This window comes from Zootoca vivipara, chromosome 5, assembly GCF_963506605.1.
Source record: "Zootoca vivipara chromosome 5, rZooViv1.1, whole genome shotgun sequence".
In the NCBI taxonomy this organism is placed as follows: Eukaryota; Metazoa; Chordata; class Lepidosauria; order Squamata; family Lacertidae; genus Zootoca; species Zootoca vivipara.
Window position 1 is genome coordinate 45,077,350 of NC_083280.1, and position 17,877 is coordinate 45,095,226.

General features: G+C 43.9%; 1 protein-coding gene across 2 annotated transcripts in view; it reads left to right on the forward strand.

Annotated features, from left to right (window-relative positions):
* The first annotated feature begins 10,834 nt into the window (after positions 1-10,834).
* Positions 10,835-17,877, forward strand: part of CNNM2 (cyclin and CBS domain divalent metal cation transport mediator 2) — a 119,524-nt gene continuing 112,481 nt past the window's right edge. For both annotated transcript variants that reach the window (XR_004693640.2, XM_035132645.2), the window contains exon 1: positions 10,835-12,645. Coding sequence is in view for 1 of the 2 variants with exons in the window: in XM_035132645.2 (XP_034988536.2) it covers positions 11,010-12,645 (1,636 nt within the window). In the remaining variant the exon portion in view is untranslated. The remainder of the gene's footprint in view (positions 12,646-17,877) is intronic.

Here is a 17,877-nt window from a genome sequence, read left to right on the forward strand (position 1 = left end):
AAACTTGGTCTTTAAGGTGCTGCTGGAAGGAATTTTTTTATTTTGTTTCGACTACGTCAGACCAACACGGCTACCTACCTGTAACTAAGGATGTTTGGTTATTCTGTAGAAATACAGCAATCCTACAATAAAATTATGTGTGTGTGAGTGCACAGTTTCACCATATTTAAATGTTTTAATTTCTAGCCAGAGCTTATGTCAAGGTCTGTCTGTGGATCAGTGAGAAACCAAGTGGCAGATAGAAGAACAAGTTCACATGTATCAGATGATTTTGTTTAAGCATTCATTAGTGGTGGTGGCTGGTAAGTATTTGAGTTGGTGAGATGGTGACCAGGGCAACTAATGGGAGGCAGAGGCAGGCAGTCCCTGGAGGCAGAGCCATACAAATGTAAGAATAGCCTGCTGGATCAGGCCAATGGCCCATCTAGTCCAGCATCCTTTCTCACAGTGGCCAAGCAGATGCCTGTGGGAAACCCACAAGCAGGACCAGGGCACAAGAAAAGCCTCCCCTCCTGTAGCTTCTGAGCAACTAGTATTCAGAAGTATTGCTGCCTTGGCATGTGTAGGCAGAGCATAGGCATCAGGGCTAGAAGCCATTGATAGCCTTATCCTCCATGAATTTGGCCAGTCCTCTTTGAAAGTTAACCAAGTTGGCAACCATCACTGCCTCCTGTGGGAGTGAGTTCCATAGTCTATGTGCTGTGTGAAGTACTTTGCTTTATCTGTCCTGAATCTTCCAACATTCGGCTTCAGACAACTTAATTCTGGTTTTCTCCCCATCCTCCCTTGAAGATATGCAGTGAGTTCTCAGACACAAACATCAGATATTATCATTTCTTTTTTAGTGATATTAATTTATTAATCACCTGCACAAATGCCTCATGGCAATACATAACAACAACAAAACAGTTAAACCACACAAATGAGCAGGTATATGTGTGTTTGAAAAAGACACTAAAGAAACTAAAGACACATCAGAACAAAAATGTCTTTAGTCGTTTCCGGAAAGTGCAGACAGTGGATGCCTACTATATTTTGACTATATTATTCCACAGAACAAGGGCAATTCTGTGCTCCTGAAAGCCAGCTCTTGAGTTATTGTGGAGTGGACGTCTGAGAACTTTGGAACTTGCAGGACAAGCTGTACCATAGACCGCAGAGACCCACAGGATGAATTAGGGGTAAGGCAGTGTCTCAAGTTACCTAGTTCTGAGCTGGATAGGGCCTTTTGTGCTAGTACCAATACCTTGAGCTTTGTCTGATAGCAGATTGGCAAACGGTGCAAATCCTCAGAGCAAGGTGTTATATGCCAGCAGGAGTTTGACCCCACAAGCAGCCCAGCCACTGTATTCTGCACCAGCTGCAGTCTCCAGATCAACCTCAAGGGTAGCCACTGCCACACATATAATGCAGTAATCCAACTGTGAAGTTACCAGTATATGGACAACTGTGGCCAAGGAGAAAAGTTGGACACCTAGAAATGTTACGTTTCTCCAAGTCTGCATCAAATGCCTAGATTTACCTGTGATTTTTCAGTTCTGCATATAAAAAGTTGGACAGAAAAGACTCCTGGGAGTCTCTGAATGGTAGAAAAAATTATGAATATGAGGTTATAGGACACAGGACTGCTGAGTTCTAGCATTGGATTTTAGAGTGCAGGAAAAAACAATGGTAGGGCTCTGTCGCATTTGCCCTAGGGACCAGCCTCCCCTGTTTAGGGGTTTGGCTAAAAATAAACTCAGCACAGGAGCCCTGTTTGGTGCCAGAAATTACAGATGAAGAATGCAGGTGTCTAAATAGACCTCTTCAGCCATCCCCCCACCCTTTGCTATTATTCATAAATGCTTTTTGAAAACATTCCTGCTGGGATATTTTCTCTAATTAATTTTGGTATCAAAGATGATCTTTAGAGTACGAATGAAAGTGCTGATGGCTGTGAAAACTCCCTTCATTAAAAAGACATGAAATCTTAACCGCAGCTTTTCAAAACCCCTGTGGAGGCTACTAGAGAGTTTCATCAGTATGACTCCCTTTCAAGCGCACATTTGTTAAAAGGCCATTGTTAAATGCCAGGACATTTTGCTTTGCTTTCCTACTCTATTAGCACTTGGCATGTCAGCAAGGGCCAAAAAGTTTAAAAACTTCCTGGATCTTTCCTGGCATCGAAGCTTAGCACTGATTCTATAAACATGGCCTTAGATTTCTTGACGGCTACTGGTTGGTTCACGCATACAACCTTATCCACAATCACTATTACCGTGTAATCATTGCTTGCATGTGTGGATCCAGCACCCCAAGTTGAAGTTTTGCATTATCTGATATAACTTCAAACGTGGTGCATTTCAATTAAGTCAGCTAAAGTGTCAGCTTGCAGTCATGCATGTGTGACTCAGGCTCTGTTCTCCCCATACATTTAAAGACACCCTCCACAAGAATCCTGGGAACTGTACTTTACCCACAGAGCTACAGTTCCGGCACCCTTAACAAACTACAGTTCTCAGAATTCGTGGACGGGCAGGTAGAGATGTGCTTTACATGTGCCTTTAAATTTGTATGCAGCATCAGTCTTTGCTTTTGGAAGAATAAACAGATTAAGGGTTAATATTATACCTTAGAGAACTGTGAAGTTGTTTTCTTTAATGTGTTTCACAACTGTTTTCACCACCCAGCTGTTTACATCAACAAGACTTCATTAGTGTCAGATTCATTTCTGTGCACATCAAGGGGGTGCTAACAGGGCAGGGATATCTTTACACCTTGGCTAGAGACAAAATAAGAACAGCTTAAGGACACATGAAGCTGGTTTGAGAAACTATGCATCAAACAGTAGTATTTTATGACAAAGTACAGGATATATATGCATATTTTGGATAGCATAGTATAAACCAGGATTGAAAACCCAGCACTGGAAATGCCTGGCATGCATGGTAAACACAGCCTAAGCATGATTCCCTCATATATTGGGCTGACATACATTGATTGAGACCTGTAAACTCATTGCTACTGTGGAAACTGGCAGCTTAGTTAACTTTTGTGACATCTTTGCTTTGAAGTAAGTTGCATGTTTTTCACAATTGGCCTGAGAGCAGCAAAAGATGGAGAGATTGCAAGAGGGGGAAGGAAGTAACCAAACAGGTTAGCAACAACAGATTACAAACTGCTGGGTAAGAAATCTTGTGGTATCTCCAAACATCTGAACAGGTTCGCAATACTTTGCTCTTTGGCCCCTCAATTAAATCGAAGCAGTTGTTCCTGCTGCTTTGGTAGTAAAGACAACAAGCTGCGTTCTAAGAAAAAAAAATCTTATATAGCCCTTCAACCCATAACTTGTAGCCTGTGAATGATTTATTCCTAAACTGAGAATTACAAATCGAGTAACAGCATCTAACAATTCCAGAAATCAGTAATGCTGTTTAAATTTATGTGACAGATTTGAATTATATGTTTGCAACAGCAGCTTGATATTATGGATTGGAATTAGCAGGAAACAAATGGGGAATTTGCTCACACAAACCTCCCTGCAACCCCGGGGGCGGGGCTCTCAGAATAATGTGGATTGTGCATTGTTGGAGGTAGGGAATATCTGACACACATGTTGGTATTTGAGGGGCTAGTTGTTGTTGTTTAGTCGTGTCCAACTCTTTGTGACCCCATGGACAAGAGCACGCTAGGCACTCCTGTCTTCTACTGCCTCCCGCAGTTTGGTCTGATTTATGTTGGTAGCTTCGAGAACACTGTCCAACCATCTCGTCCTCTGTCGTCCCCTTCTCCTTGTGCCCTCCATCTTTCCCAACATCAGGGTCTTCTCCAGAGAGTCTTCTCTTCCCTTGAGGTGGCCAAAATATTGGAGCCTTAGCTTCAGGATCTGTCCTTCCAGTGAGCACTCAGGGCTGATTTCCTTAAGAATGGATAGGTTTGATCTTCTTGCAGTCCATGGGACTCTCAAGAGTCTCCTCCAGCACCATAATTCAAAAGCATCAATTCTTCGGCGATCAGCCTTCTTTATGGTCCAGGTCTCACTTCCATACATCACTACTGGAAAAACCATAGGTTTAACTATACGGACCTTTGTCGGCAAGGTAATGTCTCTGCTTTTTAAGATGCTGTCTAGCTTTGTCATTGCTTTTCTCCCAAGAAGCAGGCGTCTTTTAATTTCGTGACTGCTGTCACCATCTGCAGTGATCATGGAACCCAAGAAAGTAAAATCTCTCACTGCCTCCATTTCTTTCTCTTCTATTTGCCAGGAGGTGATGGGACCAGCAGCCATGATCTTAGTATTTTTGATGTTGAGCTTCAGACCATATTTTGCACTCTCCTCTTTCACCCTCATTAAAAGGTTTCTTAATTCCTCCTCACTTCCTGCCATCAAGGTTGTGTCATCAGCATATCAGAGGTTGTTGATATTTCTTCCGGCAATCTTAATTCCGGCTTGGGATTCATCCAGTCCAGCCTTTCGCATGATGAATTCTGTGTATGTTAAATAAGCAGGGAGACAATGTACAGCCTTGTCGTACTCCTTTCCCAATTTTGAACCAATCAGTTATTCCATATCCAGTACTAACTGTAGCTTCTTGTCCCACATAGAGATTTCTCAGGAGACAGATGTGGTGATCAGGCACTCCCATTTCTTTAAGAACTTGCCATAGTTTGCTGTGGTCAACACAGTCAAATGCTTTTGCGTAGTCAATGAAGCAGAAGTAGATTTTTTTCTGGAACTCTCTAGCTTTCTCCATAATCCAGCGCATGTTTGCTATTTAGTCTCTGGTTCCTCTGCCCCTTCGAAATCCAGCTTGCACTTCTGGGAGTTCTCGGTCCACATACTGCCTAAGCCTGCCTTGTAGAATTTTAAGCATAACCTTGTTAGCGTGTGAAATGAGCACAATTGTACGGTAGTTGGAGCATTCTTTGACACTGCCCTTCTTTGGGATTGGGCTGTAGACTGATCTTCTCCAATCCTCTGGCCACTGCTGAGTTTTCCAAACTTGCTGGCATATTGAGTGTAGCACTTTAACAGCATCATCTTTTAAAAATTTAAATAGTTCAGCTGGTATATCCTCACTTCCACTGGCCTTGTTATTAGCAGTGCTTTCTAAGGCCCATTTGACTTCACTCTCCAGGATGTCTGACCTCCATATCTTTCTGATATAATTCCTCTGCGTATTCTTGCCACCGTTTCTTGATGTCTTCTGCTTCTGTTAGGTCCTTTCTACTTTTGTCCTTTATTAAGGTAATCTTCGTACAAAATGTTCCTTTCACATCTCCAATTTTATAGAACAGATCTCTGTTTTTCCCCATTCTGTTGTTTTCATCTATTTCTTTGCATCGCTCATTTAAGAAGGCCCTCTTGTCTCTCCTTGCTATTTTTTGGAAATCTGCATTCTGTATCTTTCACTATCTCCCTCTCATTTTGCTTGCCTTCTCTCTGCCGCTATTTGTAAGATCTCATTGGACAGCCACTTTGCTTTCTTGCATTTCCTTTTCATTGGGATGGTTTTCTTTGCTGCCTCCTGTATAATGTTACGAGCCTTCATCCATAGTTCTTCAGGCACTCTGTCCACCAAATCTAAATCCTTAAACCTGTTCCTCACTTCTACTGTTTATTCATAAGGGATTTGATTTAGATTGTGTCTTACTGGCCCAGTGGTTTTTCTACTTTCTTCAGTTTAAGCTGGAATTTTGCTATAAGAGGGGCTAGAGACACTTTATTGGAAGGTCTTTCGCATGGGTACCACATGACTGGATAGAGGATATGAGTTCTGTACAAGATGGTTTGGAGAAGCCAGGGACAGATTGCTCCATTATGCCTTGCTTGTGCGCTTTCATGCAGCAAGTGGCTGTTCACTGTTGTCTCATGAACCTTTATCCTGACCCAGCAAGGGAAATCCTGGCATTCTTATGTTGCTTCACTGATGTTCGAAAAACCCAGATGTGGAGCATGTTTGAACAGCCTACTCTGGAAAGCTATTCTTCTCCCTTTAAGAATGGTAGATTAATAAAGATCCATTATAACACTAAAAATTGAGAATTGATGTTTAACTATGAATTATATTCACTCTGAAACTATGTTTATAGAATATCCGTCCATATTTCAGCTAACCCTAGAATTAGGTGTTTTTCTTGGCGAGAGCATTTTGGCCATCTTTTAAATTGGGTGGCAAACCTGTGGCCCTGCAGATGTTGCTGGACTACAGTTCCCAGAATGCCTGTCCATTTGTTATTCTGGCTAGGGCTGATAGGAATTGGAGTTCAACAACATATGGAAGGCCACTGGCTGCTCTTCCCTCCTCCCCACAACCCCTGTTTAAAGCCTTTTCAGATTTAGCACCTAAATCTGTAGCTTCCTCCAATTTGTACATTAATTAAGCCAAATGCTACCTTTAGAAAACAAATGATGGCTTTCATGGTCTCTTACTGCGAGATAAAACAGCAAGTATTATTTATGGTAATTCCTTGCATATCGCTTTTAAGATGCTGTTTTGATCTGGTTAGAACCCTGGGGCTGCCATATGCTAAGAAGTTGCTGTTAAGTGAATTGACCTTATCAATATTAAATGTCCAATCTCCCAGCAAGCAAGAAAAATAAATAAAATGTCAAATCAGGAGCAGGGGGCCAGATATACAGCAGGAAATCATTGAGACTGAAGCCTGTCAGGTTAATTTTTAATTGCTTTATTGTAGGGCCTCATAAAAACTCGGATAAGAAAGCAACAAAGGTGCTCCATATTTTTAGTACTGTTCTGTTCTTAAAAAGCACCAAGCAGTAAACCAGTCTGATTGCATTTTGAAACCAAGGGCTTGTTTGCACAATTGTGTATCAAGAGAGCAGCTTATCCCTTTTCAGTCTTGGAAGGAATGGACAAATGAACGAATGAACAACTGTTGGGATACCAAAAGATTCTGCAGGGGTTGGACTAGATGGCCCTTGTGGTCCCTTCCAACTCTAGAATTCTATGATTTGGAGGAAGGAAGGAAGGAATCAAATGGAGTAGAACTAGACTGAATAAGATAAGCCCCGGATAAACAGGGACATTTCCTGATATTTTAATGAGCAGTAACTCACACATGACAGATGGATAGAATTGATGAGCATTGTGAAGCTGATTCAGGTGTTTATCACTCAAATCTGATTCATGAGAGCGTTGTTTTAAATTGGGTTGATGTTCCAAACATTTCCCCTTCCTCATACTGCCTACAGTGGAAAGGAGAGTCTGAGGAGTGATGCCAGACCACCTGTTTTAAGTAAAAAACCAGGGAGAAACAAACCTCAAGAAATTATCACCACGATATCTCCCCAGTTACAGCTCCTGCCCCCCACTATTCAAGTGTAACCCTCCAATCCTTGTGCTATCTAATTTTGTGACTACAAATGCTCCAAAAGTGTCCAGTGCCCCCTCCCACATCCAAAGGAAACAAAAACTGAAAGGGAAATTCTCACTGCTCAGAGGAGTGGGGTGTGTACAACTAAGGCATTCAATGCTAGAGGCACTAGGCAAAAGAATATTGGACAGCCAACTGCCCTGATCCTGGTCAAGATAGAAAATCTAAATACAAAAACACCATAAAATCCAACTTTAATATTACTTACCTATTACAAATGCCTTGCAAATGCAGGTTACATGACCCACTGGAGAATGTTTTTATATGGCTGGCAAAGCAAAAGGAGCTGAGAGTGAATGAGGCATGACAAACCAGTGGCCTGCCAGATTTTGCTGGACTTCAGGTTCGTTAATCCCTTTCAATTGGTTGTGCTGGCTGGGGCTAATGGAATGTGGACATCTGGAGGTCCACTGGTTAGCCATTTTTGATGTACATGTTTGTACAACTTTAGTTATCTTTCCTATACCCACTTAAAAAGGTAAAGGGGACCCCTGACCATTAGGTCCAGTCGTGACCGACTCTGGGAGTAAATCCCACATATCTCGGTGGTACTTCCTTTTGAGTAGACAAATATAGGATTGTATTGTGATTAGTTTGGTGTTTGATTTTGGCACCAGAGGGAGCTGCACTGCAATAAAAAGAAGACCGAAGAGGTAAAATATCTGATCTAAACCACAGGGAAAAACAATATTAAGCTCCATACAAGTACATTTATGTTGCTAAATGTATGGAGGGGCAGTATATATGGCAGTATATATCATACCATATAAGTTTGTAAACTGCCAAAAGATTGGAATGGAAGGTGCTACATAAATGTTTAATATACTGTACAAATAAAGGAAATAAAAACAGACTTACTAGGTAGTGCTAAGTCTATTTATCAGTGAAGACAATGGGGCATTTCTGAATCAACATAGTTGGGCTATAAGTGTATATAGATCTGAAACAGCAATGATCTGAAGGAATTATATAATCTACACCCCACTGAAATAAATGGCACTGTTACCCCCAACAGACCTGATAGATATTGATTGCAATCTTTGGCCCACCAGATGTTATTGGACTACATCTCCCATCACCCCTGAGCATTTCCATATTGGCTGGGGCTGTCAGGAGTTGGGAGACCAAAAACATCTGGAGGGCCCCATGTTTTTCACCTCTGTGCTTCTGGAAAGATGGCTAGCCTTGAAGATGGTTTGGAAGCTACAGCTTTTGCGGAATGCAATTGTTAAAGTGCTAAATGCTAAGCAGTACAGCTCATTGGAACCACATAATACTGGTTCTTCAGGAGCTGCACCAGTTGCCTGTGTTCTACTGAGTCCAGTTCAATGTGTTAATGTTAATTTACAAAGCCTTAAATGGCATAGGATCCAAATAGTTTCCTTATACCACCCTGTTTGGGACAGTCACACTCTCAACTATGGAATTTGCTTTGAGGTATTTTTTGCTGCCATTCTTATTTGGTTTCCAGCACAGCTGAAGATGTTCCCTTTTGTTTAGGCCTTTGTGGGAGTGTAATCGCTTCAAGGCTAGCTGCAATCTGATGAATATCTGTTTGCTACATAATATGGTAGTATTTTAGAGAAGCTTTAAACTGACATGTTGTGTGTTATAGTTATAATATGTAGCTCTTTTTGTTTGTAAACTGCCCTGGGATAAAAATCACTCAATTTTAAAATCACAGAGAGAGAGAGAGAGAGAGAGAGAGAGAGAGAGAGAGTGTTTAGCATTCCATTCCATGTGCAGTTTTGTTTGCTCTGTGTTGGAATGTTGGCTTCCATGATACCATAAACTTTGTGCCCTTTGTGTGTGAAAATGTCCCATTTTAGACTATCCTAGTAAACCAGGTGTCTGTAACTATACATTTCCACTTTCTAGATGTTGTCAGAATAGCTTAACTGTGAGTGTGTGCATGAACACAACTCGGTCATGTTTTGATACAGAAGTGTAAAAACATGCAACATTCACACTTTCATCATAACCACACCCTAACTTGCAGCTTTCCATTTAGCTTCAAATAACTATTTAGGTACTTCTTGTCTCCATTCTGAGAGATTTACAGATGTTGGACTTGCAGAGTTTTCTAGTAGCCAGTCTTGGGATTAAAAAGGTAAAGGGACCCCTGACCATTAGGTCCAGTCGTGACCGACTCTGGGGTTGCGCGCTCATCTCGCATTATTGGCCGAGGGAGCCGGCGTATAGCTTCCAGGTCATGTGGCCAGCATGACAAAGCCGCTTCTGGCAAACCAGAGCAGCACATGGAAACGCCGTTTACCTTCCCGCTGTAGCGGTTCCTATTTATCTACTTGCATTTTTACGTGCTTTCGAACTGCTAGGTTGGCAGGAGCTGGGACCGAGCAACGGGAGCTCACCCCGTCACAGGGATTCGAACCGCCGACCTTCTGATCAGCAAGCCCTAGGCTCAGTGGTTTAACCACAGCGCCTGAGTCTTGGGATTATTGTTTGCCAATTTTTATTTTGTGAATGATCTGGAAGTACTTCAGCCATTTTGGGATAGACATCTAGTCCTCAGATATCTGTATACAATACACATGACACTACAATTTATGGCAAAAAATAAAGAAAAAGTAGTTGAGGTTTTAAAAAAAGATTTCCAAACATTCTCATTGTACGTTATCTGTTAAATACACTTTTACCGCACAGTTGAAGACATTTATTACATGGACAATTGGGAGAGCAGGGTTTCACAGACCCATTGTCTCCGCAATCTATGAATGTGATATTTTTATGAGTTTTAATAGCCCGACCAGAACAGCCGCCTTAAAAGAGGAAAAACCGTCAAAGACCGTAAACAAAAATGCCCACAGGGGAAACGTGCCTTTGTGACAGTGAGGTCGAGGAGGGCGGACCTGAGGGAACGAGCGCATCCTTCATGCACGAGCAGTTTCGCGCTTAACATCTCAAGAGGAGCCGGCACAAAGCTCTCGCCTCTATTGGCCACTCTTCCCACCAATCGCCGCTCTCCTCTCTTCCAATTGGCTCGTCGTTCAGGCCGGCAAGTGCTCACACACATACACACAGCAGTCATGCGCTTCTTTAATTTGGGAAAAGGGGGCGGAGCGCACCGCGAACCCGCCCCCTTTTCGCGGACGCGGCTGTAATAAGAGTTACTGAATGAGGACGGAGCGCGCAAGCGGAGTCTCGCTTGCGTTGTTCATTCCCTGCAACATGCGCCGTTCCTCAGGCCTCGTTCCCCGTCCTGCTGGAGCCTCCGCCGGCGAGCCCGTAATCCCAGCGAAGCTCTCCTCCTCCTCCCACTGTGGCTCCCGTGCGCAGGCAGGCGGCCGGCCGGCTCTCTGCCTTTAGCCTCCCCCCCTACCTTATCGCATGCGCGCTCTCCGATTGGACGGTTGTTTTTTCTTCCCCTCCCTACTCCAGCTCGTTGCCCCGCTTGTACTCGCCTGATTGGCTGACGCGCACGCGCGGGCACTGTGCCCCCCTCCCCCCGTTCCCCTCAGGGGTAGGGGTTGGAGTAGCTCCTGGCCGAGGCCCGGCAGTCGCTTGGCATCCCTCGAGGGATTCGCAGCTCGCCGTGGCCGTTGAGCGTCGTCGCGATGGAGCTGCCCCGCTTACTGTGGCCGTGGTAGTGGCGACCTGTCCCTGACGGGAATATGGCCGCACCGCTGCCCGCGGCTGCCGCCTGGCTCCTAGCCGGTCCGGGGGGAGGCGGCGAGAGGGAGACGCGGGTCACGCTGCGGTCGCCGCTGCTGCTGCCGCTGCTGCTGGGCATCCTCCTCAGCCGCTGCCTGGGAGAGCAGCCGCCGCGCGCCGCCTCAGCCTCAGCTGCCGGCGCCTCCTCCTCCTTACTGCCCGGCGCCTCCGACTCTGAGGAGACGGTGATCATCGGGCTGCGGCTGGAGGACACGAACGACGTGTCGTTCATGGAGAAGGGCGTGCTGCGAGTGAGCGAGAGGAGCCGGGTCAAGCTGCGGGTCTACGGGCAGAACATCAACAACGAGACCTGGTCCCGCATCGCCTTCACCGAGCATGTCCGGTGGAGGGATGGCGAAGGCAGGCGGCCGCCGGCTGAGCAAGAGGACGGCCCGGCCCCCGTGGGCTCTTCCTCCCCGGCCCCGCAACGCTGCGGCATTCGCACCTCGGACATCATCATCCAGCCGCACATCACCCTCAACCGCCGCACGTCGGGGGTCATCGAGATCGTTATCAAGCCGTTGCGAAAAACGGAGAAGAGCAAGTGCTATTACCTGTGCACCTCCGTGTCCTCCCCAGCTATCCTGGGTGGGCCAGGGAGCTCCGCCGGGGGCAGCGGTGGGGGAGGGAGCATTATTGGCCCCGATGGGGGCCCGTGGACCGAGACCACCTGGATCTACCATGATGGTGAGGATACCAGGATGATAGTGGGAGAGGAGAAGAAATTCTTGTTGCCCTTCTGGCTTCAGGTGATATTCATCTCCCTCTTACTGTGCCTCTCTGGCATGTTCAGTGGACTCAACCTGGGACTTATGGCCCTCGACCCTATGGAGTTGCGTATTGTGCAGAACTGTGGGACAGAAAAAGAGAAGAATTACGCTAAGCGTATTGAGCCTGTGCGCCGCCAGGGGAATTACTTGCTCTGCTCTCTGCTGTTGGGCAATGTATTGGTCAACACCACTCTGACCATCCTGCTTGATGATATTGCTGGTTCTGGACTGGTGGCCGTGGTGGCCTCCACTATTGGTATCGTCATCTTCGGTGAGATTGTGCCGCAAGCTATTTGTTCCCGGCACGGCCTTGCCGTAGGCGCCAACACCATCTTCCTCACCAAGTTTTTCATGATGATGACCTTCCCGGCCTCTTACCCGGTCAGCAAGCTTCTAGACTGTGTCTTAGGGCAGGAGATAGGTACTGTCTACAACCGTGAGAAACTACTTGAAATGTTGAGGGTTACTGACCCCTACAATGACCTAGTTAAGGAGGAGCTGAATATAATTCAAGGGGCGCTGGAACTGCGCACAAAGACGGTGGAGGATGTAATGACTCCACTACGGGACTGCTTCATGATTACTGCTGAGGCTGTGCTTGATTTCAACACTATGTCTGAAATCATGGAAAGTGGTTATACCCGTATTCCTGTATTCGAAGGGGAACGCTCCAACATTGTGGACCTCCTTTTTGTCAAGGACTTGGCCTTTGTGGATCCTGATGACTGCACTCCGCTCAAGACCATAACCCGTTTCTATAACCACCCACTGCACTTTGTCTTCAATGACACCAAGCTTGACGCCATGCTTGAGGAATTCAAAAAAGGTGGGATGGTGGTGGTTGGTGATGGGTGTGGGGAAGATGAATGCAAAAAGGAGCTTTAAGGGCTGGAATTTTTTTTTAATGAGAACAGAGATTCTTGGGATGCTGAATATTACTCAAAACAAATTTGCTGCTTGCATGGTGCAATTGTAGAGTAGCAAACAGTTTCTTTCGCCCTCACTTCCCCCCTGGTAATAATAGGATTTCATCTACTGCCCTACTCATTTCTGAGTCTGCATACTTTGTTGAGTATTATTATATTACTAAAGAGGTGATTTAACATTTTTCAGCAGACAACGTGTATAAGCATATGATATGGAATCCTTGCTCCCTCCTCTATGCATCTTTCTTATTTACCTTGTTACATATATTTTATGTGTCCACACTTTGGTTTTTTATATGTACATCTCCCTTTTCTGAAAAAGTGTCTCTCATGACACAAAAGTTGTATATGGGCCAAAGTCACGTGTTTGTGTAAAAAAGAGCATGAACAAATATGTAAGCACAAGATAATGGATCCCAAGATTTGTAGCAGTGTTCTTGGCTTACCATTCATGGTTTGTCTGAGAGAGACATATGACGAGTTCAGATTTGTTGTACCGGTAACACTTAAGAGCTATGGCTTGGCTCTGGGTACTGTGGCAGCAGGAGAATCTGGGGAGGAGTGAAGTAGCTGTGATTTTTGGGGTGAGTAGCTGCATGGTTGCACATTCATGCTTAGCCATGTTTGGCTTAGTATTACGTGCAAACTGAGACTTTGAATAACTCTAAAACAGAGTTCTGTGTTTAAAGCTAAGCGAAGTATTATTTATAGATAAGAATTAATTCTGAACTAAAGTTGTCACATGTTGCAAGATTCTTACCTGGAAGACCTTTGTGTGGGAATCAATAACATGTGGTCTAGATTGGTGCTTTTCACTCCTTGGCTTATACACATACTGAGAAGCTGCAATTGGCTGTGTTCTCCCACTTTCACACCCTGTGAATTTGGAGTAAAAATGTGTACAATACGGTCACATTATGATCAATGTGTAGTTTTTCCATTAAGTCTTGCACAGAAGTGTCTTTTGTATGACAATTCTGTCATAATGTGAAGTGGTCCTTCAGTTAAGGCTACACTATAAAATATTATTGGTATTTATAGTTTCTCTGTGTTTCCTGCTGCTGGTAAACCATGCATGGTAAGTGCTGACTCTAATCATGAACACTTAATGGGCAGCTTGGACCAAATGAGTTCTATGATTTCTGAATTCTGCAATATAGCTCCTTTAATCTTAGTATGATTAGAAAAAACACTTAGAAAACTCTCTAATTATCTGTTTCTCAAGTTCAATAAGAAAGGGCACAAAGGCTTATCTTTTATGGTTACCCATCAGTTGTGGAACTCCTCACTGCAGACTTACCAAGCATGAGCATCTTTGGAAAAACTGTACAACCCACCTGTTTGAGCTGGTCTTTAGCATCAGATATATTGGGAAGGCATAGCAAAAGATGCACATTGTTCTGTTTCACTTATTCATTCATTTTTTTGTTAAGCACCCTGAGCCTTCAAGTTGGAGCAGTCTAGAAATCTAAAGAAACAAATTATTGATTAAAAGTCCACAGATCAAATTTAGTGATCTGTGGCCCAGTGGAACATCTTTAAGAGTTGCATTTGCTATACAGCTGGGCAAACAGGTTACTGCTAGTGTTAACCTTTTCTCAAGGTAATTCCTGCACTGTGGCTGAACTTTTGCACTCAGTTTCTGATTGGTAGACAGTAAACTCTGCTAGTTAAATTACAGCACTATCTTGCAAGGCTTGCAGGAGAGGTTAATAATAATAAGGTTTCTATGCTTGAAGCAACAGAAAGAGCAGGCTAGTAGGTCCCTTGTGTGAAGATTGAGAAATGCTATTGAGTGACAGAAGATGGTACCGCTCAACACCTACTTTGCTTCTGTCTCCATCTAAAAGTAAAGCAGTGCCCGATCTGGTGATAACAGAATAAAGGATGCAAGGGAGGAAGCTGAAGCCCAAGCTAGGAAAACAGGTGGTAAGGGAACACCTGGTTATTTTAAATGAATTCAAATCTCCAGGGTCAGATGAGCTGCACCCAAGGTACTAAAGGAACTTGTGGGTGTGATCTCAGAGCCTCTATCTATAATCTCTTGAGAATTTTTGGAGAACAGGAGAGGTCCCTGCGGACTGGAGGTGGGCAAATGTTGTCCCCATCTTCTAAAAGAGAGAAAAAGAAGACGCAGGTAACTACTGACCTGTGAGCTCAACATCAATACTGGGAAAGGTTCTAGAACAGATATTTAAACAGCCTGTCTGTGAGCACTTAGAAAAGGATGCTGTGATTACTAAAACCCACCATGGTTTTCTCAAAAACAAGTCATGCAGACAAATCTTACTTTTTTTTAAATAGAGTTGCAAATTTGTTGGATCAGGAGAATGCTGTGGACATAGCTTATCTTGATTTCAGTACGGCTTTTGACAAAGTCTCCCATGATAATTTTGAACAGAAACTGGTAAAATGTGGACTGGACAAGATAACTGTTAGGTGATTTTGTAGCTGGTTGACTGACCGAACCCAAAGGGTGCTCACTAAAGGTTCCTTGTCATCCTGGGAAAAAGTGACAAGTGGAGTGCTACAGAGTTCTGTCCTGGGCCTGTTGTTGTTTAACAACTTTATAAACCACTTGGCTGAAGGTATTGAGGGGATGCTCATACAATTTGCAGATGACACCAAATTGGCAATGCCACTGAAGACAGAATCGGGATTCTAGATAATCTTAACAGATTGGCGAACTGGGCCCAAACTACCAAAATGAAATTCAAAACGGACAAATGTAAGGTTCTGCACTTAGACGGGAAGAACTAGCTGCACAAATATAAAATGGGGGGCACCTGGCTCTCCAGTAGTACATGTGAAAAGGATCTACGGGTCTTAGTGGACCACTACCTGAACATTAATCAACAACAGCAAAAAAGATCATAGAATCATAGAATTGGAAGAGACCACAAGGGCCATCCAGTCCAACCCCCTGCCGAGCAGGAAACACCATCAAAGCATTCTTGACATATGCCTGTCAAGCCTCTGCTTAAAGACCTCCAAAGAAGGAGCTACATTGAACACTGCATGACTGATTTCTGAGTAAAAATGTATAGGCTTACTTTTAGTGGTAGTGTAGAAGTGAAATACTGTTGTACCTTGGAAGTCCAAACATTTGGAAACCAAAGTACAGCTTCTGATTGGCTGCAGGAAGCTACTGCAGCCAATCAGAAGCCACAGAAGCCCTGTTGGACATTCGGCTCACAAAAATAGTTCACAAACTGGAACAGTCACTTCCAGGTTTGCGGTGTTCGGGAGCCAATACGTTCAAGAACTAAGCTGTTCGAAAACCAAGGTATGAATATGTTGCTATGAAAATGCTAGTACTATATTAAAGGTTTCTTTGTAGTAATCTGCAAGCCTGTCTAAATAGTGATTTGTACACATTTGTTTCGATTGGAGATGGGAATCTGCCTTGATCTGATCTGGTGTGTGTGTGTGTGTGTGTGTGAGAGAGAGAGAGAGAGAGAGAGAGAGAACTACTATGAAAAGCTGTAGTAAGGGCCTTATTCCATTGTAAAACAAAGCCTTATTGAATCTGGTAGGTTAGTAGTGAGGTATTGTATGGAGGGAGCCCATACCAAAATTGTTTAGGATATGATTTAAGCCATATTGTTTCCACATAACTTCCAGACCTTTTATGGGAACCATAGATGTTCCTGGTTATTGCACCAAAATGTACTTGGACTTGTGTATTAACATACCTCATTTTTGCTATTGTATCTGTATTATAGCAACTGTACTTCTTCATTAGTGATGCCTTATTAGCTTTGAGCTAGTTGGTTGAGCCTCCAACTAGTTGGTTGAGATATGGAGGTCTCATACACCCCAGGTAGTGTGGTTGCTGACCTTGAGCCAGACATCTTGGAGAGTGAAGTCAAATGGGCCTTAGAAAGCATTGCTAATAACAAGGCCAGTGGAAGTGATGATATTCCAGCTGAACTATTTAAAATTTTAAAAGATGATGCTGTTAAGGTGCTACACCCAATATGCCAGCAAGTTTGGAAAACTCAGCAATGGCCAGAGGATTGGAGAAGATCAGTCTACATCCCAATTCCAAAGAAGGGCAGTGCCAAAGAATGCTCCAACTACCGCACAATTGCGCTCATTTCACACGCTAGCAAGGTTATGCTTAAAATTCTACAAGGCAGGCTTAGGCAGTATGTGGACCGAGAACTCCCAGAAGTGCAAGCTGGATTTCGAAAGGGCAGAGGAACCAGAGACCAAATAGCAAACATACGCTGGATTATGGAGAAAGCTAGAGAGTTCCAGAAAAACGTCTACTTCTGCTTCATTGACTATGCAAAAGCCTTTGACTGTGTCGACCACAGCAAACTATGGCAAGTTCTTAAAGAAATGGGAGTGCCTGATCACCTCATCTGTCTCCTGAGAAATCTCTATGTGGGACAAGAAGCTACAGTTAGAACTGGATATGGAACAACTGATTGGTTCAAAATTGGGAAAGGAGTACGACAAGGTTGTATATTGTCTCCCTGCTTATTTAACTTATATGCAGAATTCATCATGCGAAAGGCTGGACTAGATGAATCCCAAGCCGGAATTAAGATTGCCGGAAGAAATATCAACAACCTCAGATATGCAGATGACACAACCTTGATGGCAGAAAGCGAGGAGGAATTAAAGAACCTTTTAATGAGGGTGAAAGAGGAGAGCGCAAAATATGGTCTGAAGCTCAACATCAAAAAAACCAAGATCATGGCCACTGGTCCCATCACCTCCTGGCAAATAGAAGGGGAAGAAATGGAGGCAGTGAGAGATTTTACTTTCTTGGGCTCCTTGATCACTGCAGATGGTGACAGCAGTCACGAAATTAAAAGACGCCTGCTTCTTGGGAGAAAAGCAATGACAAACCTAGACAGCATCTTAAAAAGCAGAGACATCACTTTGCCGACAAAGGTCCGTATAGTTAAAGCTATGGTTTTCCCAGTAGTGATGTATGGAAGTGAGAGCTGGACCATAAAGAAGGCTGATCGTCGAAGAATTGATGCTTTTGAATTATGGTGCTGGAGGAGACTCTTGAGAGTCCCATGGACTGCTAGAAGATCAAACCTATCTATTCTTAAGGAAATCAGCCCTGAGTGCTCCCTGGAAGGACAGATCGTGAAGCTGAGGCTCCAATA